Source organism: Musa acuminata, chromosome BXJ3-6 (assembly GCF_036884655.1).
Source record: "Musa acuminata AAA Group cultivar baxijiao chromosome BXJ3-6, Cavendish_Baxijiao_AAA, whole genome shotgun sequence".
NCBI classification, from domain to species: domain Eukaryota; kingdom Viridiplantae; phylum Streptophyta; class Magnoliopsida; order Zingiberales; family Musaceae; genus Musa; species Musa acuminata.
Genome location: NC_088354.1, coordinates 3,746,283 through 3,765,664, shown reverse-complemented (window position 1 = coordinate 3,765,664; position 19,382 = coordinate 3,746,283). Strand labels below are relative to the sequence as shown.

Below are 19,382 nucleotides of genomic sequence, written 5' to 3'. Positions count from 1 at the left end.
AAATGGACCGGACCCGAGTCCCGATTCGTGGGTCGGATCGAAAAGCATTGAGCACAGGAAAGGATGGCGTTCTCCCCCTGCCGCCTCCTCCGTCTCGTCCGCCGTCACCGGACCCTCGCCACCGCTGCTTCCTCCTCCCGGGCCGTCGCCGTGTTCTGGGACCTCGATAACAAGCCGCCCAACACCATCCCGCCCTACGACGCTGCCGTCCGCCTCCACCTCGCCGCCGCCTCCTTCGGCCCCCTACGCTTCTCCGTCGCCTACGCCAACCACCACGCCTTTCGCCACCTCCCTGCCCCCGTCCGTGCCGCTGGCGCCGAACGCCGTGCTGCCGACCACCTCGAGGCTGCGAAACCCTCCCGTGTCCCCTCCTACCTCTGCCGCGTCTGCGGCCGCCGCTTCTTCGCCCACGCCAAGCTCGTCAACCACTTCAGGCAGATCCACGAGCGCGAGCAGGAGAAGCGCCTCCGCCGCATCGACTCGGCCACCGGCGGCCGCAGGGTCCGGCTCGTGGCCGCGCTGTCGCTGAAGATGGAGAAGTACAAGAAGGCCGCGAGGGAACTGTTGACCCCCGAAGTCGGGTACGGACTCGCCGACGAGCTCCGCCGGGCTGGGGTTGTGGTCCGGACTGTCGATGACCGACCGGAGGCGGCCGACCGGGCGCTGAGAGAGCACATGGTGGAGACGATGGATCGGGGGAAGGTTGGATGCTTGGTGTTGGTCTCGGACGATTCCGGGTTTCTTGGAGTGATGAGAGAGGCCAGGATGAGGTGTTTGAAGACGGTTGTGGTGGGGGACGAGGGCGACGGGGCATTGAAGAGGTACGCAGATTCAGCGCTGTCATGGAAGGATGTAGTCTCGGGCAAGGCAAAGAAGGAGGCGGCCAGTGCAGTGGGCAGGTGGAAAGATCGGGATTTACTGAAGAAATTAGAGTGGAGGCATATGCCAGAGGAAGAGGAAGGCGAAAGTGATATTTTTGATGATGACAGTGACGCTGGGGATGAGGAAGATGGGTGCCTGGGCTTGGTGGGAGAGAGGGATAAGAAACCTTGGTGGAAGTTGAATTCAGATTCAAATGATCTACATTAATAAATCATCTTGAGAGGGGTTATCATTCATACAAGAAAAGCACTAATGTAGTGTATGAGAACTGATTTCTGTCGAGGAATATGCACTTCTCAAGTTCTCCGACAAAGAGATCATTCAGAAATACTGGATAAATGGGGTAAGGATGCAATAAGGATCATCCTGAAACGGGTTGCCATCTGTAAAGAGAAACACTGATGTAGAATGTGGGAACTTAATTGCTGTGGAGAAAGATGCAATTCTTGAGTTTTTTAGCAAAGATATATCCTTCCAGAAAGACTGGGGGGAGGTTCGGATTTCATATTTGTGAGTAGGATGCAAATGCGGACTTCTCTGGATGTAGTTTGTTGATAATTTGTTTCAATGATGCAACTTGACCTGTTCATCGGATTACCATCTTGTGGTAAAGGGGGGAGAAAACTGCAGGTTTGATAATCTAATTCTATTGGAGGAGTTGATTTCAGCCAGCAATGTGTTCACTGGTGCTTACAAGCTTTTGCACATAAACTTCCTTTTTCTCTTCAGGTCACTTAGGTTCTTCTTGAACTATATGAGAAAATCAACCAAATGATGTGTATCTTGTCTTTATTCCGCTGTTGCATAATTAGTTTTTGGCTTCAGTCCATATAATCTCTTGGCAATGAACAGTCAGTGATTAAGAAATGGGGTGTGGCCCATATAAGACAAATGTAAAAAGGGATCAAAATAAAATACAATTTAGTGGTCATGTTATTGGCAATTGTACTATGGAACTAAACAATTGCAGGAAAGGAAAAAACTTGTTCTTTTCACATATGCTATTCTTGGTAGTAATACTTTCTTGTTAGCATATCAGGTACTTATGGGATATGGAATGTTATCATGTCTTTATCTTATGTATTATGATAAAGTTGACCATTTTGTCAAAATGCTAATTTCATTGTACATTGAAAGCTGTGATCATAGTTTAAACATATTTTGTATCTATGTGTTAAAGTGATAAAATGCCTGCCATGTATTTAGGGATGCACTTGCCATGAAAAACTTTCTACAATTCACTGACCTCTGGTATAGAATGACACTAACTTTCCTTTTTTGTTTATGATCTCTAGTTTTTGCCAACTGTTTCCTGGCTTATGTTGATTACTCACACTAGATGTACAATAAAAGAGCTCTATCTCACTTTTGCTTTTACTAAGAGAGTACTGGCTTATTAATCTCTGACATTTGAAACAGGTACTTTTTCAAGCTGACATGCAATAAGAGGATGTAGAAGATTCAAATCGACTTCATCAGAGGAAGGAGGAATAGAACCTTCGATTAATGGAGAAATTTTGCCCTAAATAATCCTCAAAGTTGGAAAATATGTGTCTGGTTGAAAATTGTGGAAATTATTCTGCTCTATTTGTTCACAAGAAAGCTAAGTTTTATATTGAATATCAGAAATATCTTTGCAGAAAAATTCAGCTTCTCGTTAAAGCAATGTTTCTCACAAAGAATCCCTCAATCAACCAGTTCATCTTCTCTCATGTCAGAAGAACTTTGTTGCTTTTTTCCTTTCCTAAACACACACTAATTGCTGGAAATACTGCCTGAGTTACAGTGACTGTTTGTGCTTTTCCCATAAATTTGAATGCTTCAACTGTTCTAGATTAAAATATTGGCTTAGTTGATTGATGTCTTGTCCTTATAATCAAATTGGCTAATTGTTACTACCAGCCTCTCTGCAAGTATATTGAGGCAAATCTTGGAAGATTTTTTGGTGCCCTGCAAAGGGAGAAGCATAAACATGTATATTGTGATTTGTCTTTTTATCATGGAACAATATTACTATTTTGGATACTGTCCTTAGCATAGACTACACGAAAAGAAATCAAGTAGGAAGTTCCACTATAGTTCATTCCCATCAATTCCAAGCAGATACCTTCCTTTTGTTGTTGTCCATGACTCCATTCCACCATATGAGCACATTACCAACGTATTCTTCTTTTCCTCTGTTCTGTTATTATGTAAATGTGGAAAGGTATGATTAGCAAAACTGATGGTTGCTTTACCGATAGCCTGTAGTAGTCATTCGTGTAGAAGTCCTCTCGATCATTGTCATTATTGACTGTACCTTCAATCTGGGATCATCTGCGATGCACACAACACTGGATACACAAATAAAAGCATCCCCATGAAATTGTTAAAGAAGGTTGATGCTAGAGTGTCCATTGAAGATTTGTGCGGTATTTCTGACCATCAACATGATGCCAGCTCCTTGAAGGACACAGACTAATAAGGAAGAGTTGGTAGGATTTATTTAATGATTTGTAATAAAGCAATACGTGAAGCATTCAGAAAATTGTATCAAGCTAATCAAGAATTTGGATAAAGGGTGAAATAGAAAACTATTTCAAAGTTACAAGCAAACTAATGGACTTAGAAATGTTGAGATCTTTTGTTGTGTTCTATAGTTGATTTACAAGTAAACTAATGACTAATATAGGATGCTTGTCTGTGTAATTGATGGTCTAGAATAGATAGGTATGACTGGTATATGATATTGACTTCAGCAACTTTCCAGTTTTTTAGGAAAATAAACAGGAACTGCCAAGCTGACATTAACTGCTTTGAGAGATTGAAATGGACAAAACCAACCGCAAAGAGGACTTGGTCTCTACAGTGTACAAATTCTTTGTGAACTTGCACCAATTTCTCCTTCTATGTTTCACTAGATGATTGTAAGTCAGACCCAAGTATTAGCTCACTCTGATACCTTGATATCCTTTTCTTTTGTTCATTTCATATGAAAATCAATCTACAAAGCATACTTTCCTTCAGTCAGGCCCACACCAATGTGTCTGACAGATATAGCTCAAGAAATCTATTGAAGCTACTGATTGCTTCTTGCATTGCTTTTATTGAAACTGATATGAGAATATCCTGGAACCACATCTTGTATTTCTTTGTGACCTTTTTTAATGATTATATTGAACACACTCTTCAAATATACTGCTTCCATATATATTTGGTCCTTCAGAGGACAGTTGTCAGTTATCTTCCCTCATTTGGTTGTGTGTGTGTGTTGATGGTGAATGACACGATGAAGGTGATGATTTTGCTAAGCCCAACACCACGATCTTGAGCCTCTGTTGCAAATATTTGTGTAGAAAGCCAGAAATGAAGCTGTTTTTGTGGGAATTGAACCAGTGAACTCTACATGGTATGGATCTCCAGTATGACCAAGGATCTCCCAGCTCAGTTGAACTCTAAAGGCCATTCTCTCCAAAGGCAGACTTGGGTTTGTTGAGACTTGGTTGAGTTGGCATAACCTGAATTTTGATTATTCTTACATCAATTTAGGTGATAAGAGTGTTCTGCATTCTAAGAAGTGTTGATGGTGTGCTCATCTTTGCAAGGTGTCCTTTGAAAAGTCCTAAAATTTGTTCTCCTATGTGAAGCCTTGGCACTCAAGGACATATTTCAGCAGGCTCTTGATGAAGGAATCACATATATTTGGGCCAAAATTGATTCAGAAGTTCTGATTCAAATTATAGACCATACTTGTGCACCATGGCAGATTAGCCATGAATTTTTTTTTTTTTTCTTTGAATTGCTAACTAAAAATGGGATGTGTGGATCAAATCAATGGATCTGATAACATGGCACATTGTTAGTGTATAAAGATCATAAATTTGGATCTTCTATTGGTCTTAGCACTTCCATGAAATTCACTGCAGGAAAAAATAGTTGATTTCATGAAGTGCTTCATGGTTTGATCACAAAATCCATATTTCAATATTCCAATTTTAGGATTTGCTGTAAATACAATAATCAACCGTTATATTACTTCTAATTTCTTCCCACTGTTTGAGAGAGATTATAGTAGTGGACATGAGGAGGATTTTACACCAAGTTTAAATCACCCAATAAAGGATTTGATGCACTTGAGATTCAAATGCTTCTTGTTCATGCTTGTCTATACTTAAATCTCTGATATGTACATGACTGTGTAGTAGGCTTTTCTATAGAGAGCAAATCTACCAAAGCATCAAAAGCCTTAGCAGCATCTTTCGGTGCTCTACAGACAAGGCGTATGGAGTCCCTGGGACACTGTTGGTGGAGCCTTTCTATGATATGTTGCTTGCAATGAAAGAGGAGAAACTTTGCAAGTAAAGGTAATGCCCAGTATCATTAATTACATCTTTTGCAAGTTCTAGATCATGATGTTATGATGTGCCTCAATTTTTCTGAACTTTGCTGATCACATCATGGACTGTAGCTTTATCTTCACAATGATATTCTCTTCCATGAGATGGGTAGATCATCTCATGCTGGAAATCTGATCTTTTTTTTGTCTTGAGAACAGCACAAGATGTTCAAAAGATTTAGCTTCCAACTTCTGAGATGCTCTCCAGAGAAGGATGCCAGTGTCGGGCTTTCGCTGCCATCTGCGTGCCGCTCCTTAGCTGATCCCTGTCCTGCTATTTTACCTGCATCACCTAAAGAATAGAAAAACCATTGAGAACGCCCTCAAACAGCTGACGGTATTAATTTCTCAACTCTTCTGATGCATTTTATTCTATTGGCCCAATTCATTCTTACAAGTCCTACAGCAATTCTTACACAATAGATCTACCTGATTGTTTGATATATGCTGCAGGTCTTATTACTGTTTTCTGATCAGTTCATCCTGCCTCTTCTTTAGCTTCTCATACTTCTTTGCCCTCAGAGCCACCATGACCTCTGACCAAGAAAGGATCAGCAGACTTTCACTGTTAGAATACATTTGAAAGCTAAACAAGCAAGGATCGCAAATTTCATTGTGGAATCAACAGATCAGAACTTTGGGAGGTGATGAGCCAATACACTTGGCCGAGCATGAGCAATTCCTGCTGCTCCGCTGCGACACAGAGCGTGATGAGGGCAACGTGGTAGCCCGGGTTGTTCTTCATGACCTCTGCGGTGCTCGTCTGCCAGTAAAGCCGCTCCACCCTCCCTCCAGGGTGCTGGATCACCACTTCCTCTGATGCTTGGCAGTTCCCCATCCTCCTCCCTCTCTGTCAATGCAGGAATGGAGAAGCTGCAGCTTCCGTTAGGTTGAAGTCTCAGAACACTTGGATATATGGTAGTGTGTGTCATTGACGGAATGTAATGCAGAGCTAGAGAGAGAATGCTGAGGCAAGGGAAGCACACATGGTTGGTGGCATGACGTCTCACTTGCAGCGGGATGAGGGAGTTATCATCTACTGCTTGCAGCAGCAGCGGACAAGGGCGTGAGATTCTTCTTGTCATGGGTGTTTGTGGGCTGGAGAAGTCACATTACAAGGAAGAGGATAAGACACTGAATCACCAATAAAGACAACCTCGTTGCTCTTTTTCTACTCACCAGCTCATGGGATGGAACTTGGGGTGTTATGGAGTGTCAAAAGCTGTGCCCTTACTGTGATCATATTCATGGTCCACTGTTACCTAAATAGAGATCGTCTTCTTTGTTCATATTTCTTTGGTGTTGCCTTTGGGCATCAGGAAGCAGTATGTATGTGCTCGTTGTTGCTCCTCACCATCAGTGTTGCTTCAGGACATGCTTCTCGTTTCAGAGAGTCCACAAGAAACCTTAGCTCAGGGAGGTTACTTCAGCTCCATGTTCATTTTACATTATCTGCATTGTTGAATTAAGTATGATGTTTTAAGTGTTAGCTTGTTGGACTGATGAATACTGTAAGTTATAATTTGTCTAAGTTTCTCTTCCTTGGAAACAATCCTTCCCAGTTTTGAGGTCTCTTCATTTGGTCCACAATCCACATGGCCATCAAATTAATCGGAGGGCATGTGAAGTGTTGGAGTAATCACACAGTCCAACCTCATGCCCACTCTTTGTTCCAACGAAAAGCCAACATGAGTTGATGACCTAAATATGCCTCTCTTCCACAAAGTTCCTAAGCATGTTGTAGTTGTTTTGTTTAACTAGAGCATGTGGGTTCTCTTTTCAAACACCCTTTTGTCATAATTATGTTCTTGAGAGAATAGAATCCATATCATGCTTAAGTCCACTTGGATTGGATTCACATCTTTGTTTTATTCTAAAACCATTGAGTCAAGATAATCCATGATATGTTTTCATCTCATGTGCAAGATCTTAATCTACATATTGTTTCTGAAAAATAGTAACATGGCTCTTCAAGATATCTCATCATCCATAGTTGTGACTTCTATGTATTATTGGATTAATTAGAATGAACCTTGTCCCATTATAGGACATGGATGAATTATTATGTTTGTGTGCTGTTTCTAAGCAAAGTTACAGAAGATTTAGTAGTTTATTTTGGTCTACAATGTTGTTCAGACAGAGGGACAGTAGCAAAGAAGGTAGAGAGATTGTGAGCATGAGAAGAACTGCTACAAGACACCAACACAAAGGAAATGGACAGACTTGCAGTGTCAGTAGGAAAATGCTTTCCTTGTTGATCTGCTTTGCTGGTTTAAATGCAACACAAACACAGCCTGTGCCAAGTTTCAGGTATGGTTCTTTGTGATGGTCCCTTATGGCCTTCATTTTTTGAGAGTAGCAATGCCTATCTGCAGTCTTCTTTCTCTCCTCACCTCTTTTTCCAAATTCCTTTGGCTGAGACAGGCATGACTGGGGACTCCATAATGCATTCATCTCTGCGAGTAGCTCCATTATTACTGGCTTGCAGCTGCCACCACAAAGGTCCAATTGCAGAAGAAGGATTCTTGAATATCAAAAACAATAGAATGAATTGATATTTTGATTAATGTGTTATCCAAACTGGATGCTTTGATGGGTAAAAAGACTAATTTCAGCAATTTATGTGTGTAATTTTGATGATATAATTGGATGGTTGGACTGCAGACAAGAATAACATGCACTGTTCTAATGGATAAACAAGTTTCTTCTCTGCATCATTTTCCAACCACATCTCATATATGAACATGCCAAAAACTGAAAGAAACAAGATGTAGATTAACTTGTCAACCTTGTGAATAGATTCCACAAGCAGATGTGATTTCTTCTTCACTCTTCTTCACCACAGGGAGTTCTTCATCCTCAGCAGTAGCCTTTGTCTTCATCCTCAAAAGGTCAGAAGGAACTGCTCAGCTGAAATAACAGTCACTGACATTGTGTCCTCCAAAATGAAGGTGTGAGATTACAGCAAGGATTTTAGTGATGGAAGGATGTGAGTGACAATTCATACATAATCAGCAACTTGACTTCTGGAACGAACATCTTCAGGGAAGGGTAGAACAAGTTGATGATGTTACAAGTTGTCATGCACTCTTGTTGGATGGAAGAAACCTACATGAACGGCATAGTCGTTTATCAATCAGGTTGACTTGATATGTTTCTACTCAATTTGGTAGAATTTGACTTCACCCTTGTTAGGTCAGCTCAATGAATTATGATCGAGACATTGTCCTCTTGAGTTTCATGCTGTGTGATGATGAGAATGGTGATGTTGACTAATCCAATTTGTCATATTCTTTTGAACTCCAATTTCTTGTTTCTTAGTTTTCTCCATCCATTATTGTTTTCCTGAAACATATGTAAACTGACAATTTATCTGTCAGTAATGCAGCAAAAGCCTAATGACTGGCTAAGAACTGTAAATGTGTTCCTCAACATCAGACTAAGATCTTCATCAAAGAATCTGCAGAAACTCTACTGACCACAATGAATCCAAGAAGTTTTTTGAGCTGCTTTCAAGAGCACATCCTCATGCATCTGCTGAAACTGGTACTCCTACATAATTAGGTGTCAAATGCATGAGCAGATCCTTGACAGTGACAGACTGCAGTGTAGCTCATCTGCCTCCTCTGCTATTTTGTTCCTTCTCCATGCCAACTTGTGGCCCAGAATCCTATCAGCGAAGATAAGAGCCTGTGGATCTCCAGAGGAAGAGAAGTGATTTACAGCAATCACTTTCAGACAAAGAAGCTTGCAATGTCATGATCAACATCACAGAATTGGAAACAGGATAAAAAATGGACTGATTTCGATATTAAATGGTCCCTAAAATAGACTGTGTAACAACCATCAAAGCCACGAACCTGTCTTCCTCTTCAATCACTTCTTCCATCGAGCTAAATGTCTTTCTTAGGAGGATTTGATGGACAATTCCAGACCTTGGGCTGCTTCTTGGAAGATCAGTAGTCACTTCGTGAATCCAAACAAAAATCTTGCTGGCAACGCCGAAAATTATACGAAACTCAAATGGTTAATGGAAAAATACCAGCTGGTGTCTTGTGCAGGGGTGACCAAAGGATGACATGAATGAGCTAAGCTAGTTCTTCAGATCTGACTGTTATTTGTGCCAGGATAAGCACATCAGAGATTTCTTTTCTTTCTTTCTACCCATCTTACCTTTTCTTTTTATTAATAACATATTAACTCTTGTAGTTAGTTATTTTAAGATCCCGATCCTAGATCTATTTAAATTAACGTTCTCGACTTTACTAATAAAAATATGAAAAATAAAATAACAAAAAGATAATTTTAACAACGGACGACGTTAATGTCACTCTATATCTATGTCGATGTCGAGTAGCCCTCTCTTCTCACCACCTCTCTCATCATCTACAACAATAATTTGCGATTCTCAACAACGCCACTATCATCACCGATTAAAATATTAAAATTATATTTTTATCTTTAAAATAAATGAATCTAGATGTTTCAGTTTTATAATTATAGAGATGATAATGTAACTTTTTAAAGTCCACGAGATACTAAAGATAATTACTAACTACGTAAGATAATATTAGTCTTTTGTACCATCATATATTTTTTTCGGTCAAGAATGAAATAAGTGAACAAAAATAAACTTAAGTATTGTCTTGAATCTTTTAAAAATTTCTTAAAAAAAAATCTTTCATAGGAAAGAGGCAACAAATTGAAATGACAACATAATGAAATGATTCATCATCAAGAAGTTGTGTATCTGAATACATCTATCAGTATTAAGTAGTGTTTTGTATGAAGAAGAATTATAATTGTAAATTATTTATCCTTATTAAATCAGCCAATGATTTTTATTCTTATTATGTATCTATCGATTGCAATATTGAATAACAGCGATCACTTTGTAATGTTTAAAGCAATGAAAAAAATATTATAATGGATGCCATCAACTATTATAATAGTCACAAATAAAAACAAAAATAAAAGAAAAAATGAACCAAATCCGACATAAAATATGGATCCAATAGACTTATCGAATCGGATATTAGTTTTAATTCTGCAGGTAATTCATGAGACCTAATTATGTGAGTATCATATAATATGTGTATTAGATGCTTATAACGGGAATCAAAACACCTCTTAATTACGTACTTAGCGCTTTAATCATCACCACGTCTTGATAAAACAAACCCGACCCGTTTACCCGGCGCGCAGGTTAGCTCAAGCCGTGACTTGCGCACGTTAGCTCCGTTCTCGGGCATCAACTAAACGGCACCAACCCCTATCTTTTTCCTCTCCCGTTACCCAAAGTACACCCGTCCTCTCTCTCTCTCTCTCTCATCAGATCGGGGAACCCTCGACCAAAATCGCTCTCCAAATCCCTTTCATCTCCCAATCCTGGGAACTGTTCGTGTTCTTGGGGCGATTGATCGATCGATCGATCGTTCGGCGTGGTTGTCGAGCCGGAACAATTAGGGTTTGCCCTGGCGTGCTGATTGGGGGATTCATCCTGCGGATGGGCGAGGAGAAGGCGGATCTAAAGACCGGCAGGGTGTGGGGGGTTTTGTGATGTAACAATTTTGGTTTGGTGGTTCTCTTTTGTCGTTTCGTAAACGGCGGTGGTGAGAATATAGACGGGTCGGGGTGGAGGGGGATTTGATGGTTCGAGGCGGAGGGGTCGGAGACAACACAACAGGGGAGGATGAAAGGCTATGCATGGGCGGGAAGGTGAGGAGAGGAAACGGCGGCCGCACATGTGGCCGGTCCCTGCGCCCGGTACAGCTCTATCAGCATCGTCAGCAGCTCATCCTCCTCCTCCTCCTACTCTAGCTCAGCCGGACAACGCCTCCTCGGAGTCGGATTCCCCTCTGTCCTCACGCGATTCGTTCCTAAAGGTGCCTTCTTTTTATGGGTTTCATCCGTCTTTTGTATGGTGCATTAGGGGAAATTTTGGCCTACGATTGATTAAGAGGATTTAGTTATTTAGTGATATTGTTTTTGGATTTATGATGTTTTTAATTGTATTGTCTCAATTATGTAGTTTCTGTGCGGGCTTTGTTGATTTTTTTTTGTCTTTTTCCTGTGATTATCCGTTATTTTGTTTTGGTTTTGAAGCGGTATACTTCATTTTTGTTAGTTGTTTTAAGTTTTGTGGCCTTCTTTTTTCCATGTAATTCATACAAGGAGCTCATGATTTTTTACCAAGAGAACTGCTAATCAAGCAACTATTTTTCTTCAAAAGGAGTTCTAGTATTTGTATGCTTTTATGTGTTATGACATCGACATTAAGGATGTTTTTCTGGTCAAGGACAATTCTCGGGCACAGATGGCCGTGCCTAATAAGCATGTTACGCCAGGTGGCTTCTTTTGGAACTTGATGCTCAATATGAAACTCAAACTTGTTGGTAAAAAGTATGATAAAGTTATGTGAACGTAATAAGTGTTGAGATTATTGTTTCAATAATAGATGTCTGGATTTTGGTGTTGGAAACACATTTGAAACATGATTTCTCATAGTTCTGATGATACACACATAGTTCTTGGTCTTTATGGTTATTGTTTTGTGACTTATTTGCCTATACTTCATGTAGATACCTTCCAGTCTCGTGTTAATTCTAGGAGGATTCAACCTTTTAGTTACTACTAAAATTTCACTAACAGCTTTTTTATTTAATGTTTGGTAGGTGTAGGTTTTGGAAATATTCTTTGCGTTGTTCATGTCATGTGGAAGTTGGTTGCCGATGAATTATATCCTTTTTCAGTTATTAAGTTGAGTTCATTGATGGAACAAAGATCGCGGGTGAAATTTCTAGGTTCCACAACTTATTTTGCTCTATGAATTATTCATCCAGTTTGGGGTTGTGCTAACTTGGTTTCTTACAATTAGCTTCTTCAGTATCAGCTTCATGTGAGCCACAGGAGTTGAATTGTAGTTTTAGATTATCCTGATTCATTTGGAAAATACGACTTGTAATTGTTTATAGGCCCTTCATTAATTCCTTTATCAATGCACATCTTTGCGTTTATACTAGGTAACTAAAACTTTACAAGAATATAGCTTCTTGATACAATTCTATATTCTTACATCTGAAATTGGTCTGCTAATAATCTCTTTTGCATTGGTAGCTGTTCTTGCCGTATTTTGACAACCATGCTTGCCGTACTTTTGACAATCATTCTTGTTGTACTTCTGGTTGTTGTGCTGCTGTTGTTCTCTTTGTGCAGAACCCCGAGATACCTGGTCGTGCATCAGCATCTTTTTCTGTGGTCAATGTTTTTATGAACTTTTAAGTTATAGTTGTAAGCACAAGGGTTGCATTATTATGGTATGAATTATTTTTCTTTATCTTTGCTTTTGGCATGATCTTCAACAGAATTTTTTGTGCTAGAACAATAACTGAGGGAAATTATTTGCATAACTAGAGTTAAATTATTTGCATGGCATTCTTCTTCTGGTATTATCTGAAATATCTTTGATTACTTAAACTTAATGATTGTTAACATCAGAGGGAACATTCTAACATTGGTACATGATCTGCATCTTTCTATTATGTTAATTTTCTTTTCATTTAAAATAATTATAAAAATGTAAACTAACCTGTTTCAATATATTATATTCTTATCTTGACCTTATTTTTTATATTAATGTTTTATGATTCGCATTAATAAAGTTAGATCACATTTTGTTAGTATAGGTGGAAGTTGCATATGAGTACCGTACTTTGATGTATTAATAGCCGCTTGCTTATGAGGTGAATGAAAACATTGTTCTTCATGCTGTCTTAGTTGTCACAGTTAAAAAAATATTTGTGTTAGACAGTATCTATTTCTTTTGTGTGGGGTATCTTAGTAGTTGTTTTTTGTAATTACTCTATTCTGTCTATTCTTTTGTCCCTATGGGAACCATCTTACTTTCTTTTTTTCATCTGGAATGGCCTGTTAATTTTCTGCACTTTAGGATGGGCGTAAAATTCGAGTTGGTGATTGTGCTCTTTTTCAAGCTGGCAATGCACCACCTTTCATTGGAATAATTCGTTGGTTTACAAAAGGCAAAGAGGATTACCTAAAGTTATGTGTTAATTGGCTTTACCGACCTGCTGATGTTAAGCTTGCTAAAGATGTATTACTTGAAGCTGCTCCAAATGAAATTTTTTATTCATTTCACAAGGATGTGATACCCGCAGCTTCATTGCTTCACCCATGTAAAGTTGCGTTTCTACGAAAGGGTGTTGAGCTTCCAGCTGGGATATCTTCATTTGTTTGCAGACGAGTATATGACATTACTAACAAGTGTTTGTGGTGGTTAACTGATCAAGATTATATCAATGTGAGTTTTGTGCTGTCATAATGGTCTGGCTCTATGTGGCATAAACTGCTTTCTTTTGGTGTTTAGCCGAGGTTAATCATTTGTTACATTTTATGGTTTACTTGTTCTCTGTAGGAACGACAGGATGAAGTAAATCAGCTTTTGGACAAAACTCGACTAGAAATGCATGCAACAATTCAATCCGGTGAGCGTTCACCTAAATCACATAATAGTCCGACAAGCACACAACAGCTAAAATCTGTTTCAGACAGTGTACATAATACCGGCTTTTCTCTCCCGTCTCAGACCAAGGGGAAAAGAAAGGATAGGAGTGATCAGGGCACTGAGCATATCAAGAGAGAGCGTTCTTTTCCTAAACCAGATGATGGTGATTCTGCTAGCTTTAAATGTGAGAACATGATAAAAGCAGAAATAGTCAAAATAACAGAAAAAGGTGGACTTGTAACCACTGAGGGGGTTGAGAAATTGTTGAACCTGATGCAACTTGATAGAACTGAGAAGAAAATAGATGTTGCTGGTAGGGTGCTGGTTGCAGATGTGATTGCAGCCACTGATCGATATGATTGCCTTGGCAGGTTTGTGCAGCTTAGGGGTGTGCCGATTCTGGATGATTGGCTTCAGGAGGTGCGCAAACCTAAGGCTGGTGATGGTAGTAGTCCCAAAGAAAGTGATAAAGCTGTTGAGGAATTACTCTTGGCTCTTCTTCGTGCACTCGCTAAACTACCTGTGAACCTTAATGCTCTACAGACTTGTAACATTGGTAAATCTGTGAATAATTTACGGAACCATAAAAACTCAGAGATCCAGAAGAAAGCCAGGAGCCTTATTGACATTTGGAAGAAACGGGTTGATGCCGAAATCACAAAGACCGATGATGCAAAATCTGTTGCGCCGAGCCAACCTGTTTGGCAAGTAAAGCCAGGATCTTCTGATATTTCTAATGCGGGAAATAGACGTGCTGGATCGACTGAGGTGGGTGTGAAGAGCCCTGCAACTCAGACTGCATCATGTAAAATTATGCCTGGTAAGCCTGGAACATCAGATGCTGTTGTGAAGTCATCTTCAGTGACACAAGGGTCTTTGAAAAAGGGATCAACTCTGACAACATCTACTGCAGTTGTCTTGAAGGACCCACTTTTCAAAGCAGCCGCTAACATTGGGAGTGCAGAGATGCCACCAACAGCAGGCAAAGAAGAGAAGAGCAGTAGTTTAAGTCAAGCTCAGAACAATAGCCAGACTTGTTCTACTGATCGGGCAAAAGTTGGTACTTCGTTGAAGGAAGACACAAGGAATTCAAGTGCTGGGTCAATAAATGCTGCCAAGGCTGTCGGCTCATCTCGTCACCGAAGATCTAGCAATGGGGCCTCGGGAACCAGTAGTTCTGGAGTTCAGAAGGAAACTAATCTGGGTAAATCTGGTTCCCTCAATAAGACTACAACTTTGGAAAAATCATCACTATCAGGATTGACATGTGATAAACCAATTGATACGCCTGCTGTAGATAGTGGAAATAATCAGAGACTCATTCTTAGGCTTCCGAATCCTGCTCAAAGCCCTGCACAAAGTGCAAGTGGAGGTTCTTTTGAAGATCCATCAATTTCAGGCAGCAGAGCATCATCTCCTGGGGTCTCAGACAAGCATGAGTACAATGATCGTAGAACAAAAGTAAAGGGTGATGTTTGTCCTAATACTGCTACAGATGCTAATACAGAGTCTTGGCAGAGCAATGATGTCAAAGAACTGGCAGTAGGAGCTGGAGGTTTTATATCACCTGCTGTTGATGAAGAGCATGTTGGGACTACTGAAGATACCGGGAAGGCTGCAGAGGCTCCAATAGCTGCATGTTCATCATCTGGAAATGACAGGGGGGTCTTCTTGACTGAACCCAGGACAAGGGGATCTTTTAGTTCTATAAATGCCTTGATCGAAAGCTGTGTCAAATACTCTGAAGCAAATACTCCTTTGGTTGTTGATGATGATATTGGGATGAATCTACTTGCTAGTGTGGCAGCTGGAGAAATGACCACGTCTGACTTAATTTCTCCTACCAGCTCTCCTGGAACTTCGCCTGTGACAGAGGATCCGTCTACGGAGGCCAAGCCAAGGTTGCCAAGTGATGATGCAGCCCAGAGCCATTTTGAGTCAGATGAAGTTGTCGTTGCCGATTCCAATAAGCAAGAGAACAGTGTTGCTTCTATCTTAACTAAGGATGCCTCATATCAGGATGGTGCAAACTTTTCTGGAGACAATGGAATTGCTGTCCCCTTGCAGGATAACAAATTGATAAGCGGTCATGCGGAGAAATCTTTTGCTGCTCTGAGTCCTAAAACTGAAGACTATTATGCTACATCTGAGCTGAAACTTGAGGGAGAAAGAGATCGGCATTTTTCCATGTCCAAACCAGTTAAAAGGGAGAAGCAGGACAATGATAGAGCGTTTCAGCTTGAGGAACAACGGTTAACAGATGAGAAGGTTCTAGACTGTCATACAGATTGCAAGCTTAAAGAAAGAGGCTTATCAGCAGATGGAAGCATGCATGTTGAATGTGCTTATCAAACGATTGGAGATGGCAATCCATGTAACTCTGAAATTGCTTGCAAAAATGGATGTGATTTTGACCTTTCTTCTTCAGGGATTAATACAGAAAAGCTTGTTGTTGAGGAGTCTCAAATATGTACTACCGGAAAAGAAACAACCGAGGTTGTAACCTCATCTGACCAGCAGCAACTTCTGATAACAGATGATAGAAGTGGTGATGCTGTTATGTCATCTCATGATGTGCCGTGTCCTGAAAATGCTGATGAATCCAGGACTTGTGTGCCTGGTAACATAGGGGGAAGTCACTTGGAGTCAAATGATAAACAGGTAGATAACAGCCTCAATCCAAGTAACCTTGATGAATCAGCTAGACCAGCAACTGCCTCCGACACTGCTGGGGTTGAAGATTTGAAAGTAACGGAGGCTCATGAAACTTCTCCAGTGGGATCAACCAGTCAAGAACCACCATCGAGTTGTACGAACCAAGATACTGGTTATCAATCAGAGGCTGCTGGTTCTAGGTTATCAATGGGATTAGCCAGTCAAGAAACACCATTGTGTTGTATGAACCAAGATACTGAGAATCAATCAAAGCCTGCTGGTTGTAGATTATCTGGGATTGTTGGAGATGGGAGGGAGGATCTTGCGTCATCTTTAGAGGCCTCTTTATTGGCTGTTATTGCTGATTCAGATGTTGCCAGTAAGCTTGACTTTGATTTGAATGAAGGCATCCCTGGAGATGATGGAAACAATGGTGAGACTGCTGTTTCAGTTGCAACATTCTGCTCCACGGCAATTGATTTGCCCTGCCTGTCTCCTTTTGCAAATCCAATGTCAAATGTCTCACCTGCTCCAATAACAGTAGCTGCACCAGCAAAAGGGGCTTTTGTTCCACCTGAAAACTTGCTTAAGAGCAAGGATGAGCCTGGATGGAAGGGTTCAGCTGCTACTAGTGCTTTTCGGCCAGCGGAACCACGAAAAGTTCTGGAGATGCCACCAAGTAGTCCTGACATGCCACCATCTGACTCTGCTGGGAAAGAGTGTCGTGCTCCACTCAATTTTGATCTGAATGAACCCGATGAGGGAGTTCTTGAAGACATGACCATGCAGAGCTTTTCTAAGACCACAGGCTTTGAGCTGGGGACAGAAAGCAATCTTGATGTACCCCCACAGATTTCTGGAGGACTTGATCTTGATCTAAATAGAACTGATGAAGGTACAGAAAATGGCCAGTTCTTAGCAAGCAGCTCCCATAGACTGGAGGTGCCACTTTTGACTGTAGGACCAGCATTAACAGTATTGCCTAGTAGGGAGGCCAATATGTTAAGGGACTTTGATTTGAATAATGGACCCATCCCTGATGAAGTTTCCGCTGAATCTATAACCAGGAGCCAAAATATAAAAAACATTAGCAGTATGCCCTTCTTATTTCCAGTTTCCAGCATCAGAACCAACGCTGCTGAGTTAGGAAGTGTATCATCATGGTTTCCCCCTGGTAGTTCTTATCCTGCTGTTGCTATACCATCCTTGACCAACAGAGAGCAGCCTTATCCAATTGTTGCAGCTCCAGGAACCCAAAGAATTTTGGGGCCGATTACTGCTAGTGGCCCCTTCGGGGGTGATGTTCACAGGGGAGCAGTGCTTTCATCATCTCCAGCCATGGCATTTACTCCTGCTGCAGCATTTCCTTATGCTGGCTTTACTTATGGGTCCAATTTTCCTCTTGCATCAACTTCATTTTCAGGTGCACCGACAACCTTTGTCGATTCATCATCTGGTGCTGGTTCAAGTTTCCCTGCGATTCCATCACCACTTGTTGGACCTGCTGGTACTGTTTTATCCAATTATCGAAGGCCTTACACGATGAGCTTTCCAGAGGGTAGTACTAGTGGCGGATCTGACAACACTCGGAAATGGATCACACCAAGTCTGGATCTCAATGCAGGTCCAGGAAATGCAGATATAGATGGAAGTTCCTGGGCATCGAGACAACTCTTGGTGACAACCTCCCAGGCTTTCACGGAGGAGCAGGTGAGAATGTATACAGTGCCAGGTGGGGGTTTGAAGAGGAAGGAGCCTGAAGGAGGTTGGGATGCCGACAGATCTGCCTACAAGCAACTCTCGTGGCAGTAAAGGGATCAGGAACAACAATTCGTTAGTAGCATCTGATTGCGGTGAGCTATCATCTTTATTATGCGAAGTGCGTATGTTCATGACACGTGCTATGTTCTAGATTATATCAGATTTTCAGCTTTGTTTCACAGGCACAGGTGTTCTTGGAATCCTTTATATTGCCTTCGCATCATGCTAAGTTAAACAACGCGAGCCCACATGCATCCTGTTTCCTAAGGATGAGGGGAAAGTCTTTGAGGAATGCCGAAACTTGCTCTATTTCATGTAATGTTGAGACACGTGATGCCTCTCTGAAACAGATTTTCATGGATTCAGCGGTTGCTTTGGTTAGCATTTCTTTAGCACGTTCAAGCATGTTTCTTGAGGATATCGATATCAGATATCCGTCGGAGGATGGCGACATTGCCTTGTCAAGTCTTTCTTATTTACCACATCTTCCACAGGAGCCACTGCAATCAGGTCCTTTTCTTCGCTCGATGGGTCTGCGGCCGTTGATTCCTACAGCTCAAGGCTGAGTACTGCTACAGTCATCGATAACATAGTTTGCATGTCAGGGTACTTCCATCTTTCCTGTGTTGAATGCCAAACACATTAGCATTGAGCTGTGCAATCATATAATTCCTGTGTTAAAAGAGTTTCGCCCCACGAAACTCAGATGGATCAATTGGCAACCAACTACTGCGATGGCCCGAGTTGTGAAGCCAGAGCATGTTTCTTTCTTTGTTCCTAACCAAAAAAAAAAAGGCTACTCTCCTCCTGTGTAGTTTTCCAGTGTTGTAATGCCTGCTGCTTACAAGCGTTTTGGTGCCATGTTTTTTTGTTGGTGTGTTCTCATGTTGGTGATGTGCCCATCAACTCTTTTACAAGCGTGTGGTCTAAGCAAATGTTGATTGATTTATCTGATGAGCAGTTCGATGATAGCACATCTTTCTCAACAACAGAGCGAGCCTCATTAAACAAAGAGGCAAAAGTGAACGAACACCCTGTAACTGTGAGGACCAATTGGCACAAAGCTTCAAAGCTGTCAGAGAAGCCATTGGCTTCTATCAATCAGATCGCTTCCGAGTTCACATCACATGCGAGCCGCACGGATACAGCAATTACCTGATTGTACGCGTGCGTACATTTTGTCTTGTA

At 41.1% G+C, this 19,382-nt stretch overlaps 2 protein-coding genes across 7 annotated transcripts; both read left to right on the top strand.

Moving 5' to 3' along the window:
• The first annotated feature begins 9 nt into the window (after positions 1 to 9).
• Positions 10 to 7,974, top strand: LOC135641538 (uncharacterized). 3 transcript variants are annotated; one of them, XM_065156939.1, is made up of 5 exons: positions 10 to 1,512; positions 2,302 to 5,225; positions 5,417 to 5,594; positions 5,711 to 7,567; positions 7,682 to 7,974. In XM_065156939.1, the coding sequence occupies exon 1, from the start codon at positions 64 to 66 to the stop codon at positions 1,087 to 1,089; it is 1,026 nt and encodes a 341-aa protein (XP_065013011.1). In that variant the 5' UTR covers positions 10 to 63; the 3' UTR covers positions 1,090 to 1,512; positions 2,302 to 5,225; positions 5,417 to 5,594; positions 5,711 to 7,567; positions 7,682 to 7,974. The 3 variants fall into 3 exon arrangements, with proteins under 3 accessions (XP_065013011.1, XP_065013009.1, XP_065013008.1); XM_065156937.1 differs by having other exon boundaries at positions 10 to 1,568; XM_065156936.1 differs by having other exon boundaries at positions 10 to 1,611.
• Positions 7,975 to 10,554: 2,580 nt separating this feature from the next.
• LOC103986874 (uncharacterized) lies at positions 10,555 to 19,055 on the top strand. Of its 4 annotated transcripts, none has more exons than XM_009405000.3 (4): positions 10,555 to 11,142; positions 13,206 to 13,574; positions 13,689 to 18,286; positions 18,364 to 19,055. In XM_009405000.3, the coding sequence occupies exons 1-3, from the start codon at positions 10,960 to 10,962 to the stop codon at positions 18,243 to 18,245; spliced, it is 5,109 nt and encodes a 1,702-aa protein (XP_009403275.2). In that variant the 5' UTR covers positions 10,555 to 10,959; the 3' UTR covers positions 18,246 to 18,286; positions 18,364 to 19,055. The 4 variants fall into 4 exon arrangements, with proteins under 4 accessions (XP_009403275.2, XP_009403274.2, XP_009403273.2 ...); XM_009404999.3 differs by having other exon boundaries at positions 10,556 to 11,142; positions 18,377 to 19,055; XM_009404998.3 differs by having other exon boundaries at positions 10,556 to 11,142; positions 13,689 to 19,055.
• Positions 19,056 to 19,382: the final 327 nt, after the last annotated feature.

Coding starts and splice junctions, on each gene's coding strand:
- LOC135641538 (XM_065156939.1), top strand. CDS start 64: ATGGCGTTCTCCCCCTGCCGCCTCCTCCGTCTCGTCCGCCGTCACCGG.
- LOC103986874 (XM_009405000.3), top strand. CDS start 10,960: ATGCATGGGCGGGAAGGTGAGGAGAGGAAACGGCGGCCGCACATGTGG. Junction 11,143..13,205: donor CACGCGATTCGTTCCTAAAG/GTGCCTTCTTTT, acceptor TCTGCACTTTAG/GATGGGCGTAAAATTCGAGT. Junction 13,575..13,688: donor CTGATCAAGATTATATCAAT/GTGAGTTTTGTG, acceptor TGTTCTCTGTAG/GAACGACAGGATGAAGTAAA.